The sequence below is a fragment of the Pan paniscus genome, chromosome 5 (genome assembly GCF_029289425.2).
Source record: "Pan paniscus chromosome 5, NHGRI_mPanPan1-v2.0_pri, whole genome shotgun sequence".
In the NCBI taxonomy this organism is placed as follows: Eukaryota; Metazoa; Chordata; class Mammalia; order Primates; family Hominidae; genus Pan; species Pan paniscus.
In genome coordinates this window covers 44,230,226-44,247,681 of record NC_073254.2, presented here as the reverse complement: position 1 = coordinate 44,247,681, position 17,456 = coordinate 44,230,226, and the positions used below count along the sequence as shown (strand labels likewise).

Here is a 17,456-nt window from a genome sequence, read left to right as displayed (position 1 = left end):
TCACTGTATCGACTCATACTCCCACTTCAGACCTCAGGCGCCAGCCCCGTTTCTCTCCCGTCCCACTCGCATCCTTCCCTTCCTACCCTGGTTCCTCCGTGCTTCAGCCTCCCGCGGCTCCCTCCGCCCACCCCGCCCTCCTGGCACGCCCCGTCCCCATTTCTCCTCCCCTCGGGTCCCCTTAAGTGAGATCCCTCCCTTCCTCTTTCGTTCCTTTCCTCCTCGAGGTTGCATCCCCTCCTCCCCTCCCCTCCCCTCCCCGCCCCTCCGACTGTCGCTCCCACCTCGGCGCTCGCTTCCCTCCCCGCCCCCTTCCTGCCTCCCCAGCTCCCGCCCGCCCCCCCACCCCCCGCTGCCGCTCGCCGCCCGTGACGTCAGAGCCCCCTCCCAGCCCCACATCTCCCTCCTGCTCCTCCTCCTCCCCTCCGTCGGTCAGTCAGTCCGCGAGGAGAGTCCGCGGTGGCGGCGACGGTGGCGAGAGCCGCGGGGGCCGTAGGAAGCCAACCTTCCCTGCTTCTCCGGGGCCCTCGCCCCCTCCTCCCCACAAAACCAGGGATGGAGGCGCCTCTCCGGCACCCTCTCAGCAGCCCTCCCCAGGAAAAGTGTCCCCCCTGAGCTCCTAACGCTCCCCAACAGCTACCCCTGCCCCCCACGCCATGGGGCCCGGGGCCCCTTTTGCCCGGGTGGGGTGGCCACTGCCGCTTCTGGTTGTGATGGCGGCAGGGGTGGCTCCGGTGTGGGCCTCCCACTCCCCCCATCTCCCGCGGCCTCACCCGCGGGTCCCCCCGCACCCCTCCTCAGAACGGCGCGCAGTGTACATCGGGGCACTGTTTCCCATGAGCGGGGGCTGGCCAGGGGGCCAGGCCTGCCAGCCCGCGGTGGAGATGGCGCTGGAGGACGTGAATAGCCGCAGGGACATCCTGCCGGACTATGAGCTCAAGCTCATCCACCACGACAGCAAGGTAGCCCTGGACATGGGGGTGGGTGGGAGGTGGGGGCTTGCGGGGCAGGGGGCCAGCCAGCTGCACGCGCCCCCATCTGTCTGAGTCGTCTCTGGGATTGCGAGGCAGACCCCTCCCTTGTGTGACTGGCAGGAGATGGGCTGGGGGTGCAGGAGCTTGGGGAGAGTCGCAGGGGCTGGAGGTCCAAGATGAGGGTCTAGGGGCTCAAGATGGTTAAGCATGCTGCAAGGCAGACCCTTCTGCCCCGCTGCGGGAGTCTCGCAGAAGTGTCGGGGTTTGGAGAAACTGGTGGTGGATTTAAGGTATTAGGAGACACTGATCCTCTGAGGGAGTAAACTAACCCTGGAATGGGTTGGGGGTGGAGGGAATGTCAGAGGTGGGGAGCTGGATTGGGGGTTTACATTTACCATGGTAACAAGGTAAAATCTTGGCGTAGGTTGGAGCTGGGAGGAATAGGGACAGAATGAGGAAAATTTTGAGAGACTTGAGAGCTCTAGTTTATTTATCGTAACAAAACAGCAAGGTAGTGGTGAGCCCTACCTGACTCCTTCTCATCCTTCTATTCCCAGCCCTGTTGAGCATTCCCAGACTGTGGGATAGATGGCATATGGTGATTGGGGAAGGCTAATGATCAAGAGGTGGGCAGAGGCACTGGGAAAATGAATTGGATCGGGGATCCACATGGGAACCCCCACAATAGCATGGGGATGAAGAAAAGTCAATATACAGGGAGAAGAGAACAGAAAAGAATGGCAGTGGGGGAGAGGGGCAAGGAGGTAGCGTGGGGATAATGAGAGATCTTGGGGCACCTTATGGAACTTGGGTCCTGACCTTCCCTTCCCTTATAGCATTGTGGCCTCTAGGATGTGAGAAGGGAAATGGGATGTAGGGATTAGGGAGGTGAGTTGAGGGAGAGAGAGAAGGTAAGCAAATTTGGGTCCAGGGGTATTAGGGGATAGCTTATAATGAGGTTTTTTTTCCCACCCCTCTCCCCTACATGAATAATTGGGGGTGCGGGGAAGGATGTGACACAGGGAAGGAGATTTAAGATCTCAAATTTATCTTCACTGACATGTTGCCCCAGAGACTTAAGGAATTGGGTTAGGGTGAAATAGAGTACACAAGGTGAGAATTTGGTGATCTTACCAAATATCAACCTTGGGGTGATCCAAGGATTTATATTCATTTTTAGAACATCACTATACACCTAGAAATAGGTGTGTGTCTGGGATAGGTGTGTGAGGGGACAGAAGTGAGGTTGAAGGTAGGGTGCTTGAAGAGAAGAGAGCACAAGGATTATCAGGAGCTTGGCGAGAGAACTTAAAATCCTTTTTGACTGTTACTTTCTCGTGGTTCTCAGCCTTCAGTGTACATAAGAATCACCAGAGGAGTTTGTTAAAAATACAGATTCTAGCTCCTTGGTCAGGGATGAATCCCAAGTATTTATCTGTATTTTTACTAATAGACATCCTATCTTGGTGGATTCCTGAGCTGTAAGCTAACCCCAGAATGCCTATGGGAAGAGCAGCAGGGCACAGGAAAATAATAGGTATTAGGGTACGGGAGGCAGGAAGAGAAGTAGAGGATCGGATCTGGTAGAGGGTCAGACTTGGGACAGTCAGAGAGATCATTGGTTTTGGGGAGTGGAGTGTGAAGAAAATGACAGGGAGAGATGGGTGCAGGCTTTATGATAGGGGATCACAGGAGATAGGGGAGGCCTGGCTGTGAGCTCAAATTCATCCACCATGACAGGTGATTCCCTGGAGGTGGCGGGGAGCAGACGCGGGACCTGGGAGAAGGGAACTGGAGAACATATCAGAGGCATCAAGTGGGGTGGGATGGGAAGGCAGAAGAACCAGAATGTGTCAATTGGAATGAGTCGGTTTCCTGCCTGCAAATCCAGATCCTTGCAAGAGCAAAGAGAGGGAGGAGACTCTAAGGAAATCTATTGGGGAGGGGGAAAGAATCACGTGGTGGAGAGAATCTGCAGTGATGAATAGTGTGTGGAAGAGGGAAAGGGTTGCAAGAAAAGGTAGATAAGAAATCAGGAAACAAAATGGGGGGCATGCCTTGCCCTGTTGATATGTATCTTATATGTTCTTGTATGTCCTCATTGTTCCTATTAACCCTGTCTTTAGAGAAGTGGAGGGGCACTGAGGGGCTGTGGGAGAAGCTGGGAGCAGGATCTGGAGTAATAGATGTGGGGAGAGTGCAGGAAGGTGGGTCCTGAGAATGGTAAAGATTTACAAAGTTGCCCTAGTGGGAGGCATAAAGAGAAAACCTTCCAATGTTGTTGAGCACTGCCCTTGGCCAGAGTGAGGGTAGGGTGGGCAACAGAGAATTCTCAGTGAGTGCTGGTTCTTCAGATTCCAACAGCTTCCCCTGGCTCCCCCTTCTCCAACTTCCCACCGTGTCCCAAATGTCAGGCCTCAGTGGGAGGGAAGCAGGCTCCAGAGTGCTTTCTTTATTTCCTTTCTACTTATCCTCCCCTCCCGGCAACATTTCACCCTCCTTAGTCCCCTGAGCCCCCGTCTGTGTCCCCTCTGCCCTGGCTCCCCACTGGCTGCCATTTCGTCTTCACATGCATTGGGGTTCCAGCAGCTTCTGAAATGTCATATATCAGTGGGAGGGGAACAGGCAGTGGGAGACCCAAGGCTGGCTCTTCCTCCCCCATTTCCCCTCCTCCCAAGCTTCCTTTCTTCTCCAGCTTTCTGCTTGTTTACTTTCCCTAGCTCCAAGCCTCTCTTTAAGGCACCTCTCAAATTGTCTGGTTTCTTGAGAGTTCCATTCTATTCATTCTGTCTGTTCTTTCCTCATCCTACATTCTTCCCCACTTCCACCCCCCAGTGTCTTTTTTTCTAATGGACCTGTCAAATGTCAGCGCCCAGCAGGAGGGATGGATCACTGAGCGGGACCCCCTACTGGTCTTGTTCCTGTTCTCTCTTTACTTATCACTAGCTCTGAAAAGAGAAGAGGGAGGAAACAAATGGAAGGTGGGGAGAAGGGGTTTGCAGAGGTGAGGAAGGAATTTTCATAATATGGCTTTGAGCAAGCTATCTGGGGATGTGGAAAGAGTTTACCATATTCCTACTGACTCTTCTTCCACCCACTGGTGTTTGAAGCATAGAAACATGGGGTAAAGGGCTTGGTGACAGAGGGAAGGGGGATGTCTGAGGGTGAGCTGAAAGGAGGTAAGGTGGTATGTTCATTAATACCAAAGGAGGGGTGTGCAGGAGAGGTGATGGGTAAGGCTCCAGATGGAAGACAGAGAAGGAAGTTTAATGAAAGAGGAGAAAAAAGGCACTTGACAGGAAGAGATGCCAGAAAGGAGAAGAAAATGGTAATTAATGATGAAAGTGAGTAATTGAGAAAGGAACTAATTTGTTCGAGAAAGATAAGAGTAGGAATTGCAGACAGGGGAGGGGCCCCAGGAGAGCTTGCCCTCATCTCCTCTTGTCTTTCAGTGTGATCCAGGCCAAGCCACCAAGTACCTATATGAGCTGCTCTACAACGACCCTATCAAGATCATCCTTATGCCTGGCTGCAGCTCTGTCTCCACGCTGGTGGCTGAGGCTGCTAGGATGTGGAACCTCATTGTGGTAAGCAGGGCTATGGAGGTCAGAAGATGGGGTCATTCCCTTTTGAGCTCTACTGAAGGGACGATGGCGATTGTGGGTTTGTATTGAAAAGGAGTGTGGAGGACCTGCTACTAAGATTCAGAGTCCTCTGCAGACCTGAGCTAGGCAGCCTCCTAGCAACAGTGGCCTGACAGTGCTGCAGCTGACCTCCTTCTTCAGAAGGAATTGAAATTAGATCAGTGAAAGAGCATCCCGGTTGTGAGGGGTGTGTGGGCCTTTGAGAATCTCTTTTCCTTAGGCAGACCAGAGGTGGGGAGGTTTGGAGAGAGTAAGGAAGAGAAACCCGAAGGCAGGAAGAGGGTTAAAGGAACTCTTGGCCACTCTTGGTGTCCTCAGTGAACAGACCCTGTTGCACTCACTCTCCCTGCCCCACAGCTTTCCTATGGCTCCAGCTCACCAGCCCTGTCAAACCGGCAGCGTTTCCCCACTTTCTTCCGAACGCACCCATCAGCCACACTCCACAACCCTACCCGCGTGAAACTCTTTGAAAAGTGGGGCTGGAAGAAGATTGCTACCATCCAGCAGACCACTGAGGTCTTCACTTCGGTGAGGAGGGGTTGGGCAAGGGGTAAAGGGACATAAGCTCAAATTCCAGCGCCAGGAGATGTGACGTGAGAGTCACTTTTAGGGGCAAGAACTTGATTCTTCATTAAAAGAGAATGCATTCCATGTGGATTAAGTGCAGTTCTTTCTGTAGCCAGGGGAAAGAATGAGTTGAGTTTATGGGATCCTCTCTGTCTTTATGATTTTATGATTTTTTCCCCCTGTTTGATGCCCTGTTCCCCAGACATATAGACCCAGAATGACTCAGTTCTGTTAAAGTAGGTTCAATCCAAAGTGGGGGCAAGAGATGGGAGCGAAGATGAGATAGGAATCCAGGAAGGCAGCAGATTCCAGAGGCTTTCAAGGGGGGTGGTGGGTGGGTGCGAATGGGAACAGAGGGGATGGAGCCAGTGGATTAGAGAGGAGAGAGGGAGAGGAAAGAGAGAGAGAGAGAGGAATGAGGGAGAGGAGAGAGAGGGGCAGAAAGACAGCTGCATGGATCTGGTAGTTGGTACTAAGAGAGAGAAGCCGACAGACAAGGAGAGGTTGAGGGGGAAGAGGGAGATTTGGGGAGGTAGAGAGGAAATACAGGCTCTACATCTGAAGAAGGCAGTCTGCTCCCTCCCTTTTATTCTATTCTTTGGGTCTTCTATCCACTGTGTTCAGTGGCCCTTTAATCCTCCCCCGCTTTCACTCTGATTCAGACCATTCTTCTCTGATCCTTTGTCTGTCTGCCCATTTGCCTCTTGAGGTTGACATCATGCTGTCTGTCCCAGTCCTTGCCTTGTCTTTTCCTGGTTCCTTTATGTTTCTTTCCCCCATCTTTGCCTTCAGTGGTAGGAGTGGGTGAATGGTGTGACTTCCCCCACACAGAGCCTCAGCAGGGGCTCACCATTCACCTTCCCACTTGGAATCCACATCCTAAGACCAGATGCCTTCCCGAACTCCTCACTTCAGGGACAGAAGCTGTTGAAGGAAGGTTCAGAATGGCTGCTTCTTTGCTCTATCTGAGTATTGCTCTGAAATCCCCAGTTAACCTTTCTGGTCTTTATTCCCTCATGCACCCTGTGTTTTTCCAACTTGTTTTTTATTCCCACCCAAGACTCTGGACGACCTGGAGGAACGAGTGAAGGAGGCTGGAATTGAGATTACTTTCCGCCAGAGTTTCTTCTCAGATCCAGCTGTGCCCGTCAAAAACCTGAAGGTCAGATGGCTGGGAGTGGTGGGCTCTGTTTACGGAGGGACCAAGCTGGGGGACAGTGACTGGTTGGAGAGGAAAGCCAGGCGGGGGCAGGTTTTGATTCTCTGAGGCAATAGCATCTCCTGGGGAAGTTTAGCTCCATCTTCCAGTTGATGTTTATTCACTATACGTTGAGCGTTACCCTGCACTAAGCACTTTGGGATGGGAAATCAAAGCTGTGAAGACGTCTGGCTTAGCCCCTCAGGCATTCCCGGGCATCCCTCAGGAGCTGTTTCTTTCTCTGTTCTGTAGCGCCAGGATGCCCGAATCATCGTGGGACTTTTCTATGAGACTGAAGCCCGGAAAGTTTTTTGTGAGGTGGAGTTGGATCTGAAGAGGGAGGGGCACTGGGTGGGAGTTTCCCTTGGTTTTCTTGTGGGGCCTCCTCTTGGCATCTGTGCCTGAGTTGATAGCATATGATCTGAGGTGACGATTCATAGGATGTCTCTGTCTGTTGGCTCTGACTGCATCCCTTGTCTGCACACACATGATACTTTCTTCAGATCTCATTTTTCTACTGCTTTGTGTTTCCTGAGAAGCCCATGAATTCCATCTGTCCTGACTGGCTGGAAAAGGCCACTCAGAAATACAGGGGCTGGGGAGAAACTTAGAAGGAAGAATTGTCAGCCTTTCCTACTATCCCCAAGACTTGTAGAATTCTCTTTTTAGTTCTACTGCTCTTCCCTGATTCCCAAGAGGCTAAATAGTATCAAGTGAGATAAGACAAAAACAAACAAATGAGCAAACAAAAACTTAGCCATTCTCCTCTGTATTCAGGTGTACAAGGAGCGTCTCTTTGGGAAGAAGTACGTCTGGTTCCTCATTGGGTGGTATGCTGACAATTGGTTCAAGATCTACGACCCTTCTATCAACTGCACAGTGGATGAGATGACTGAGGCGGTGGAGGGCCACATCACAACTGAGATTGTCATGCTGAATCCTGCCAATACCCGCAGCATTTCCAACATGGTGAGAGTGTGGGGACTTGCAGGCTGGCACCTGGGAGGGTGGAGAGGACTGAGGGGGCCTTGCAGGGGAAAGAGTGGCAGGGAGAGGGTGCGGAATTTGGATATAAAGGAGAAGAGGGGGCTGTGCCCACCCTGAACTTGTCTGCATTATGTTTCCTGTGGATCCTACCTTTGCTCTGACTTCCTTGGGTAGAGAGAGAAAAAAAAACGATAGAGTTGTATGTTCAGTAGGTTCCTGATGAGTGGAAGGGCTGTTACCATGGAGATGAGGAGCAGTTGGTGAGAAGTCAGGAGGAACCGGCGTTAATGATAATATGGATGCTTGTATACGCAAGCACACCTTTACAGGAGCACTGTGTCTGGGCAGAATTGCATTTCATTTTCTTGGTGACTTATGTTAGTATTTTAGAGTTGCTTAATATTCACTCATGATTGATATGCAATTAGCTTGGATCCTGTTGCTTTTTTTAATGATTCTTTTTTTAGAATTTTATGTGGAGAAGGGGCTTTTGAAATCATTTAGCCCCAGACAGCTGGTTAATGACAGACTTGGAGCGAGGAGGCGCATTCTCTGATTTGAGAGGGCTGGGGCAGCCCTGCAGCTGAGGGGCAGAAGTGAGTGTGGGTGTGGGCGTAGGGGAAGAAGCTTCTTTGTTGCTCAGCACTACATCGTAAAGAGTACAGGAATTTTGGGTAAGCTCGATACGGCCACCTATGTGTCTGCTTATTACACCAAGTGTGTACCTGCTTTGGAGAGCATGTTAGGGGTGAGTTAATGGTTGTAAAGCCCCAAAATAGCTTGATTTAAAAAGTTTTACTAACAGTGGCATTTATGTGGTACTTAGATTCATGATTTCAGGGATCCTAACAGCAAAACTCTGATGTGGACTTATCTACATTTTGTAGACCAGGAAAATGAGACTCAGAGTGGTTTAATGACTTGTCCCAGGTCATGCAGCTACTCAGCAGTCCAGCTGGAATTGAATCCTAGTTAAATCTGACTCCAAACTGCTCTGCCTCATCACTTCCCATGGAAAACCATGAAGCCTGACTAAAAAGTTTGTACTTTTATCTGCTAACACTGTTTAGCTACTGGCAGTTGCTGAGCAAAGGAGAAATAAGATTTAGGAAGTTGGCTCTGGTGGTGTGTTGTGATGAAAGATCTGCTGCCACATGGACTCTGATGATACACACTGTTTTGGGACATTCTAAATGGACTCTATGTTTTAAGGTATGTTAGTTGAAAAATACAATGAAAAAATTTTGGAAGATCACTTTCCTGTAGAGTACCCAAGAGGTGAGTCATCCATAAAACCTGGGAAAGTATTGGAACTGGCTACCAAAGCCAGAAAGACTTGTTGGTGCCCTGAGCCCAGGACTTGCCAATCGTTGCTTCTGTCTTATAGCAGGGAGCTAGAGGAGGCTGACAGAAAACAGGGATTTGGCTGGATCTAGTGGCTCACACCTGTAGTCCCCAGCACCTTGGGAGGCCAAGGCAGAGGATCACTGGAGCCCAGGAGTTCAAGACCAGCCTGGGCAATATAGTGAGACCCCCAGCTCTAAACAAAAAGAGAGAGAGGGAACAGAGAGATGGTTAGGGACATAGAGGGACACCTGAGCATTGGGGTGGGAAGACTTGGAAGGTCCCTTTCTGACTTTGTGTCTAGAGAAAGATGGTTCCTGCTTTTGAGGCCATAGGGCTTCCAGTGGGACCAGCCTAAAATGCCAGTGGGGAAGCCAATATTTTCTGAAGAGGATAGAGCAGTCTTAACAACAGGTTAGGGGCGAAAGAGATTATAGATGAATCAAACAGCACAAATAGAAGTGGATCAAAGCAAGGGTTGGACCTAGGGGGCCGGAGCCATGGAGACTTAGAAAAGAAGCAGAATTGCTTTTATTCCCTAAGGATGGCCTTATGTTTAGATCAATAGTTCTCAAACTTTAACATCCGTCAGAACCACCTGGAAAGGTAGTTAGTTCACAGGTTATCAGGCTCTTCCCCTGGAAATTCTGATTCAGTAGATCTGGGCTAGGGCCTGAGAACTGACATTTCTAGCAAGTTCCTGGGGATGCAGATGTACTGGTCTGGGGATCACACCTCGAGAACTATTAGTTAGGGTAGTGGTTTTCAACTACTACCCTAGACTTTCAGACGCTACACTATTGAGGCATTTTTGGTTGTTACAGTTGGGGGTAGGGGATGGGGAGGGATACATGCTCCTGATATCTAATGTGTAGAAGCCAAAGATGATTCTAAATATCCTACAAAGCACAGCCCCTGACAACAAAGAATTATCTTGCTCAAAATGTTAATAGTGCAGAGAATGAGAAACCCTAGTTTAGAGAAAACATCTTTAGGGGCAATATGTGGAAATGGAGAGTGGGTTAGAGTGGCTTTAGAGAAATGTAGCTGTGGGCTAGAGGGGAATGTGGGAGGTAGCATCCTGGAGATAAGATTGTGAGGAAATCTTTATTGGGGTAGAGATCCCATCAGACCTAGGACCAATACAAACTGAAAAGCTACCTCAAGATATACATTTTAGCCCACTGTCAAGCATCCATTCTTGAGAGCCAGACAAGGCTGTTAAAAAAATTAGGTATAAATTTGCACTTGGTTGATTAACTAATTGCTGTGGGTTGAGGGGTCTTTATTGTTCAGATTTCCTTAAGCTGCAGAGTAGAGTGTCTCTTCGACAATCTATAACTGTATCTTTACTGACTCAAGGGGGAAGCATTCTACTCTTCTTTACTCTTGGGGTGGCAGGAGCAGTGGTGCCCCCAGTGGTTAGGCGTGTTAGTGGTAGTGACCTGGCGTGAGCACAGGGTCTGACCACCTGAGCAGGGGACCGCATCGTGCTGAGCAGATTAATCCCTTTCTTTCTGGGTGATTTTTTGGATGCCATATTTACCTTGAACTGAAGATTGGATAGACCAACCTTTCAATTTGAAGCCAAAGGACTACTGAAAGTATTAGCCTAGCTGCTATTTGTGCAGGTGCTCTTAGAGAGAGGCAGTCTCATGTACAGAGACTGTGTAGGGTGGCTGGTAAGAGTATGGATTAGCTCTGCTACTCATTAATAGTATAACTTTTTTATAGGCAAGTTATATAACTTTTCTGTGCCTCAGTTTTCTTATCTCTAAAATGGGGATAATAACACCTCATTGGATTGTTTGAGGATTAAATAAGGTGATATAGTTTCCTCAGGAGAATGCTCGATACGTACTAAGGACTGTATACATGTTAGCCACCATCATCGTTATCATTATCATCATCATCCTGTGTAAGGAGGGATCGATATCAATGAAACATTTCAACAAAAGAGTTAAGAGGACTCAGTGATTTGAAAGGGTCTGATGTAATTCCAAGGCTTCAGTCTCATTTACTGGGAGCTGTTTGGGAGTAAGAAAAAATTGAGCTTCGTCTTGGATATTTTGATTTTGAGATTATTCATCATACATTAAAAATGCCTCAGAGTCAGTTAGAAATATGGACTTGAGGCTGGGCGCGGTGGCTCACGCCTATAATCCCAGCACTTTGGGAGGCTGAGGCAGGTGGATCACAAGGTCAGGAGTTCAAGACCAGCCTGGCTAACATGGTGAAACCCCGTCTCTGCTAAAAATACACAAATCAGCTGGGTGTGGTGTCGTGTGCCTGTAATCCCAGCTACTCGGGAGGCTGAGACACAAGAATCGCTTGAACCCAGGAGGCAGAGGTTGCAGTGAGCCAAGATCGCACTACTGCACTCCATCCTGGCAACAGAGCAAGACTCCATCTCAAAAAAAAAATAAATAAATAAGAAAGAAAGAAAAGAAATATGGACTTGAAATATTGGGCTGAAATTATAGATCTGAGTATCAATAACAAAGATGAGGTTGAGAGTCAAGGAAATTCACGTAGAGAAAATGTAACTTACTTCATACCCAGCATTTTTATACATGTTCTAATTTCATTTCATACTATTTTAGATAGTATTATTCTCATTTTAAAGCTGAATAACCAACTAGTGAGGTTTAATAACTTGTTTGAGATTTCATAGCAGGTAAAATGATTAGAATATGAATTCATCCATTTATCTATCCAACAGACTTTTTTTTTTTTTTTTTTTAGTAGAGACGGGGTTTCACCGTGTTAGCCAGGATGATCTCGATCTCCTGACCTCGTGATCCGCCCGCCTCGGCCTCCCAAAATGCTGGGATTACAGGCGTGAGCCACCGTGCCCAGCCTTTTTTTTTTTTTTTTTGAGGTAGAGTATCCCTCTGTTGCCCAGGCAGGAGTGCAGTGGTGCAATCGCTGCAGCCTTGACCTCCTGGGCTCAAGCCATCCACCCACCTCAGCCCCTCCCAAGTAAGCTGGGATCACAGACATATGCCACCTAGTCTGGCTAATTTTTTTTTTTTTTTCTCGAGATAGAGTCTTGCTCTGTTGCCTAGGCTGGATCACAATGGTGTGATCTTGGCTCACTGCAACCTCTGCCTCCTGGGTTCAAGTGATTCTCCTGCCTCAGCCTTCTGAATAGCTGGGATTACAGGTGCGTGCCACCATGCCCAGATAAGTTTTTGTATTTTTAGTGGACATGGGGTTTCACCATGTTGGTCAGGTTGGTCTTGAACACCTAACCTCATGATTCACCCTCCTCAGCCTCCCGAAGTGCTGGGATTACAGGCGTGAGCCACTGATCCGAGCCAAGTCCGGCTAATTTTTTTTTTTTTCTGAGATGGAGTCTTGCTCTGTTGCCCAGGCTGGAGTGCAATGGCATGATCTTGGCTCACTGCAACCTCCGCCTCCTGGGTTCAAGCGATTCTCCTGCCTCAGCCTCCTGAGTAGCTGGGATTATGGGAGCCCACCATCACACCCAGCTAATTTTTGTATTTTTTTTTTTTTTTGAGACGGAGTTTCATTCTTATTGCCCAGGCTTGAGTGCAATGGCGCGATCTTGGCTCACAGCAACCTCCGCCTCCCAGGTTCAAGCCATTCTCCTGCCTCAGCCTCCGGAGTAGCTGGGATTACAGGCATGCGCCACCACGCCTGGCTAATTTTGTATTTTTAGTAGAGACAGGGTTTCTCCATGTTGCTCAGGCTGGTCTCGAACTCCGGACCTCAGGTGATCCACCCGCCTCAGCCTCCCAAAGTGCTGGGATTACAGGCGTGAGCCACCGTGCCCGGCTAATTTTAGTATTTTTCATAGAGACAGGGTTTCACCATGTTGGCCAGGCTGGTCTTGAACTCCTGACTTCATGATCTGCCCGCCTTGACCTCCCAAAGTCCTGAGATTACAGATGTGAGCCTCCGTGCCCGGGCCAAGTCTGGCTAATTTTAAAAAAAATTTTGTAGAGTTGGGTCCTCTCTGTTTTGCCCAGTCTTGTCTCAAACTCCTGGGCTCAAGGAATCCTCCTGCCTTGGCCTCTGAAAATGAAAATGTTGGGATTACAGGCGTGAGCCCCCTGTGCCTGGCTGCCTTTTTTTTTTTCTTTTTCTTTTTTTTTTTTTTTTAAGGCATAGTCTCACTCCATCGCCCAGGCTAAAGTGCAGTGGCGTGATCTCCGCTCACTGCAACCTCTGCCTCTTGAGTTCAAGCGATTCTTCTACCTCAGCTTCCCAAGTAGCTTGGATTACGGGAGCCCACCAACACACCCAGCTAATTTTTGTATTTTTAGTAGAGACGGGTTTCACCAGGTTGGCCAGGCTGTCTGGAATTCCTGACCTCAGGTGATCCACCCTCCTTGGCCTCCTAAAGAGCTGAGATTACAAGTGTGAGCCACCGTGCCCAGCCTGACTTGTTTTTTATAATGCCTTTTTTTTTTTTTTTTTTTTTGAGACGGAGTCTTGCTCTGTCGCCCAGGCTGGAGTGTAGTGGCGTCATCTCAGCTCACTGTAACCTCCACCTCCTGGGTTGAAGTGATTTTCTCACCTCAGCCCTCAGCCTCCCGAGTAGTTGGGACTGCAAGTGCACACCACCATGCCCAGCTAATTTTTTGTATTTTAGTAGAGATGGGGTTTCACCCTGTTGCCCAGCTGGTCTTTAACTCCTGAGCTCAGGCAGTCTGCCTACCTCGGCCTCCCAAAGTGCTAGGATTAAAGGTGTGAGCCACTGTGCCTGGCCTTTTTTTTTTTTTTTTTTTTTTTTTTTTGAGCAGTTTTAGTTTCCCAGCAGAATTGAGATGAAGGTACAGAAACTTCCCATATGCTTCCCACATGCATAGCCTTCTACGTTATCGACATCCTCCGCCAGAGTGGTACATTTGTTACAACTGATGGACCTACATTGATACATCATAATCACCCAAAGTCCATAGTTTACATTAGAGTTCACCCTTGGTGTTATATATTCTATGGGTTTGGACAAATGTATAATGACACGTATCTACTATTAAATACTTTACAGAGTATTTTCACTGGCCTAATCCAATGGACATTTATTGTTACTTCATTATGGTTGGGCACAGTGCTAGATGCTGATGATTAAGAGAGGGCATGGGATTTGGTCTTGTCCTCAAGGGTAGAACCTAGGCCCATTGCATCTTCAAAGCCCAGGCTCCTTCAAAGCTCAGTGTAGTAGCAACTGCTGTACCTTGCCTGTGCCCTTTGCGTATCTCACTTCTCTATCTCTCTAGAAAGTTGGAGAGAAAAGTGAGCAAGGCATGAGGAACAACGTTATTTATTTATTCTTCATTCATCTATTTATTCTTTCATTACCGTTTGTGTTAAAACATTCCAAACCCAAACAATTATTTGTATGGTCCCCTGTGTATTACTTGTGGTTTCCCAAGAAGTAGTTGCTAAGCTTTTCCTTGTATGGTTTCTGTGAGGTAAGGAAGGAATGATGTGATTTTCTCCAGTATGTAGAATGCAGTTCCAAGAGGTTAAGTAATTTACTTACAGTTATTTAGCCAAACAAGGTTACTGCAAGGTATATGAAGTCAGGTCTCTTGACCCAGTTCATGAGAGAGTTAAAGGAACTATCATTCTTTTTAGCTTTCATGGAAAACGAAGGTTGAGTGTTGGGAGGGGTGTGGGTAGGATTGATAATGGACTTCAAAAATGTGAAGGGTATTTCTGTAGTTTTCATTCTTCTGAAAGCCTTCTAAGAGGCAGTGAACCAAAAGCACACAAGAATGGCAAGAAGTTAGCACGCTGAAGAAATATCCTCCTGGCTGGCAAGCAGAGTGAGAAGACTGCTATCACCTTTTCTAGAATCTTTTGGAATTGTAGGAGCTGTTAGATCCTGGGTTAACTCTATGAAGAAAGTCAGAAGGATCAGAGAACATCAGTGTCACAGCTCTTCATTGGAATATCCATGTCTCCTCCTTTACTCTGCTCTACCTTCCATCCTTTGCCACTAATTATCCAGAGTGTTTGTCAAAATTCTCTGTTTGCAGTTCTGAGCTAGCAACTGTACACACTAAGACCATCAGACACAGCTAATACCTACTCTAGTCTAGTAGCTTCCGATCTAAGGCAGACACATGGGTATAGTTAAAGATTTTGAATGTACATGTATCCAATCTGACAACAGTAACACAAACCATCCATTCAAGTAGAAGTGTTTGAGTCAGAATTGGATTGCACCCCTTCCCCCGCACCCACACACATTTCAGTTCTTTCCTCATGATTTTTTCCTCCCAAGACATCCCAGGAATTTGTGGAGAAACTAACCAAGCGACTGAAAAGACACCCTGAGGAGACAGGAGGCTTCCAGGAGGCACCGCTGGCCTATGATGCCATCTGGGCCTTGGCACTGGCCCTGAACAAGACATCTGGAGGAGGCGGCCGTTCCGGCGTGCGCCTGGAGGACTTCAACTACAACAACCAGACCATTACCGACCAAATCTACCGGGCAATGAACTCCTCGTCCTTTGAGGGTGTCTCTGTGAGTTACAACTTCCTTCATACTCCCCTGTCTTCCCAGTCTCGAGAGAGACTCCCAAGAGGCACCTTCTACAAACATGCATTCTCTGTTTTTCTCAGTTACTTCTTTGCAGTAATCAGTCTCCGACCAGAGAAGTAGGGACCTTCAAATTAGAAGAACCCATCAAAGACTAGAGGAAAAAAAATGATGTATTCCATTTTTTTAAACCCCTCCCCTCATTTCTTTTCAAACTAGACCAAGTAGTCATGAGTCAGATGAGAACTATAGGATTTTGAAAGACAAAACAGTCTGAAAGGTCATCTTCTTATTCCTTTTAAAATGAAAAGATTAGTTTCCAGAGAGATTTGCTGACTTGCTTAGGCCACACAACCAGAAGCCTGCTGGTGTTCTGTCTGGGGATTTTTTCCCATTCAAATCTCATAAGTGAAGCTCCTTCTCCAAAGAATGATGTTTCTAAAATCTAGGGTATGGGCATCTGGGGTATGTCCTATATGCAGGCAAATGCCATAAATAGCATTCATTCAGAGGCTCAATTACATCAAAAACAGAAGGATTTAAAGAGTCCCTGATGTTCTCTTTCACTCCTGCTTTTGTCTCCTTTGCCTTGCTCCACATGTTCCTTCCCTCAGGGCCATGTGGTGTTTGATGCCAGCGGCTCTCGGATGGCATGGACGCTTATCGAGCAGCTTCAGGGTTAGTACAGGGGCAGGAGGGGACCGGACATGGGGGCTAGGCTGGGGCTGGGCTGGGATGCCACCTGGGGAAGAATGCCAGAGACATCACAAGATTGCCCTGGCACCTCCCAACTTCTGCCCTTTTCTTTTAACTCTGTTCATCAAGCTTGTAAATAATAATAATAATAAGCTTAACTACAAGAAGATTGATGTCTTTGAGTTGCACTGGTTTTGCTCTTGAAAAGAGGTGTGCAGGCTGGGTGTGGTGGCTCACCCCTGTAATCCCAGCACTTTTGGGAGGCCAAGGCAGGCAGATCATGATCATGGTCAGGAGTTTGAGACCAGCCTGACCAACATGGTGAAACCTGTCTCTACCAAAAATACAAAAAAAAAAAAAAAAAAAAAATTAGCTGGGTGTGGTGGCAGGCGCCTGTAGTCCCAGCTACTTGGGAGGCTGAGGCAGGAGAATCACTTGAACCCAGGAGGCAGAGGTTGCAGTGAGCTGAGATCACGCCACTGCACTCCAGCCTGGGTGATAGAGTAAGATTCTGTCTCAAAGAAAAAAGAAAAGAAAAGAGACATGCAAATTTAAAACAGCTACTCTCTTTCCCAGTGGCTTCCATTAATTTCAGGAATTTCCCCTTGAGTGGCTTGGGTTGAGAGGTTGATGACCTGTCAGTTAGACTCAAGAAAGCTGAATCTAGGAGAACCGCTATTTTTTTTTAAGGGAATCTGCCAAATTTCCTTGCTGTGTAAAGCTTCAATGTGTATAGCTTGGCTTTTGTAGATTGTATTTTCTTGAAACTTAGCACACAGGTATTTGCAGAACTTCTAGGAGTTAATTTTTCTGCTCCACTCGGCTCTCAGTCTTTTACGGCGTGGCCAAGAGAGCTATTTCTTGGCCTCCTGTGAAAAGTTTCTTTCTTCCTTTCTCCCCACCTCCACATCCTCTCAGCTCCTCTTTGTATCCAGGACAAGAGGAAATGGACTTCAGCCATGGTGAAAGGAGTGTGAGTTGGCTTTTGAAGGAAGACTTATGGTAACGGAAACAGTTCTAGAACAGAAATCTTAGAAATGACCAAATTTTACTCAATGGTGCTTTAAGAGGCAGATATAACTTATCCAAGGAATTAAAACCCAAGCCAACAGAAGAGAATGTTCTAAAATTAAAATGAAAGCCACTGGGAAAATAGAGCCTGCCCATCATGAGAGGAAGAATAAGCAGAAATATGTGTAAAGCTTTAGAAGCCAAAATCAAAGTGAGAGACATCTCGCCGAGAGAGGTGTGAGGAATGGAATAGGTGGCAGACATGTTGTGGAGCCTCCTCACTGAAGACTTTTAAACATAGATATTCTTATTTATTTGAGTTGTCTTGGGAACCACCTTATATTGCTTTTAAGTCATGTTGCTGGTTCAAGAGTCTCGTAGGTCCTTCCAAGCATCCTTAGGGCCTCAGGTGAAAATAAAATCAGATACAACCATGCAAAGCTCTAGGGAAGTGGGAAGTTGAAAATGCCTAGGATCAGCTCTTTGGCTACCTGTGGTCACTCCTTTTATTGTCG

General features: G+C 47.7%; 1 protein-coding gene across 6 annotated transcripts in view; it reads left to right on the top strand.

Moving 5' to 3' along the window:
* Positions 1-17,456, top strand: part of GABBR1 (gamma-aminobutyric acid type B receptor subunit 1) — a 42,246-nt gene that overhangs the window by 4,544 nt on the left and 20,246 nt on the right. For all 6 annotated transcript variants that reach the window (XM_055113305.2, XM_034961666.3, XM_057302459.1 and 3 more), the window contains 8 exons: positions 802-962; positions 4,427-4,561; positions 4,976-5,146; positions 6,246-6,347; positions 6,636-6,701; positions 7,161-7,352; positions 14,977-15,219; positions 15,849-15,912. In XM_055113305.2, coding sequence (XP_054969280.1) covers positions 802-962; positions 4,427-4,561; positions 4,976-5,146; positions 6,246-6,347; positions 6,636-6,701; positions 7,161-7,352; positions 14,977-15,219; positions 15,849-15,912 — 1,134 coding nt within the window. The remainder of the gene's footprint in view (positions 1-801; positions 963-4,426; positions 4,562-4,975; positions 5,147-6,245; positions 6,348-6,635; positions 6,702-7,160; positions 7,353-14,976; positions 15,220-15,848; positions 15,913-17,456) is intronic.